Source organism: Emiliania huxleyi (assembly GCF_000372725.1).
Source record: "Emiliania huxleyi CCMP1516 unplaced genomic scaffold EMIHUscaffold_43, whole genome shotgun sequence".
NCBI classification, from domain to species: domain Eukaryota; phylum Haptophyta; order Isochrysidales; family Noelaerhabdaceae; genus Emiliania; species Emiliania huxleyi.
The window spans coordinates 625886-626796 of record NW_005198751.1 but is presented as its reverse complement, the minus strand read 5'-3'; the positions used below and the strand labels follow the sequence as shown (position 1 = coordinate 626796).

General features: G+C 63.9%; 1 protein-coding gene across 1 annotated transcript in view; it reads left to right on the top strand.

The window, feature by feature from the left end:
* Nucleotides 1-599, top strand: part of EMIHUDRAFT_464287 (hypothetical protein) — a gene marked incomplete at its 3' end in the record, with an annotated part of 4310 nt that extends 3711 nt beyond the window's left edge. Inside the window, exon 5 of the mRNA XM_005769240.1 lies at nucleotides 501-599. Coding sequence (XP_005769297.1) covers nucleotides 501-599 — 99 coding nt within the window. The remainder of the gene's footprint in view (nucleotides 1-500) is intronic.
* Between the last annotated feature and the right edge of the window lie 312 nt (nucleotides 600-911).

The window sequence follows — 911 nt, the reverse complement described above, 5'->3', positions numbered from 1 at the left end:
TACCCACGATCCGCGGCGTGATAGCGCAGGCACCACCTTGCCCCAGTACCTGTTGGTCGCTCTCTCCAACCCCTTCGAGCGGACCCTTTACGTGTGCGGCCTCGAGGCCGAGGAGCATCTCCCCCATATCTCCCCCATATCTCCCCGCATATCTCCCCAGATCTCACCGACCTCGAGGCCGAGGTGCATCTCCCCCATATCTCCCCCATATCTCCCCCATATCTCCCCATATCTCCCCCATATCACGCTCAACGGGGCGCACGTCCGCCCCATATCTCCCCATATCTCCCCCATATCACGCTCAACGGGGCGCACGTCCGCCCCAATATATGTTTGTATATGTCTCCTTCTCCGCACTGTGACTCTGCTACACCCTCATTCTCAGGTGATGTTCAACGGCGCGCACGTCGGCCAGGCCCCGCTCTGCCGCAGCCCACCCTGTGCCCGCAAGCAGTGTGTCCCCCCCCAGCGCCCCTTCACGCCTCTCCTTGTGTGAGCAGGTCTCTCTGCCGCAGCTCACCCTCGAGCAGGCGACCCGAGGGAGCCAAACAACTAGTGAGGGGGAGGGAGGGGGAGGGAGTGGGAGTGAGTGGGAGTGAGTGGGAGTTACAGATCTCACCCTCGAGCAGGCGACAGCACACTAGCCGCGCACCAGTCCGGTAGAGTCCGCTCGTCCCGACTCTGCGCGTCCTGCGAGTCACTTCAGCGTAGCATTGCGCGCAGCCACACTCACGCACTTCCCTCAGCCCCGAGCCTCACTCGCTGCGAGCGCCGTGCGCCCACTTTTTGTGAATCGCGAGAGCACTCGACTCGAGGAAGGCCTTGTCGCACTCATCGCACCGGTGCAGCCTCTCCGCCTCCCCTTCCCCCCCCTCCTCCTCGCCGCTTTCGTCCTCGCCGCCGCTGCGCTG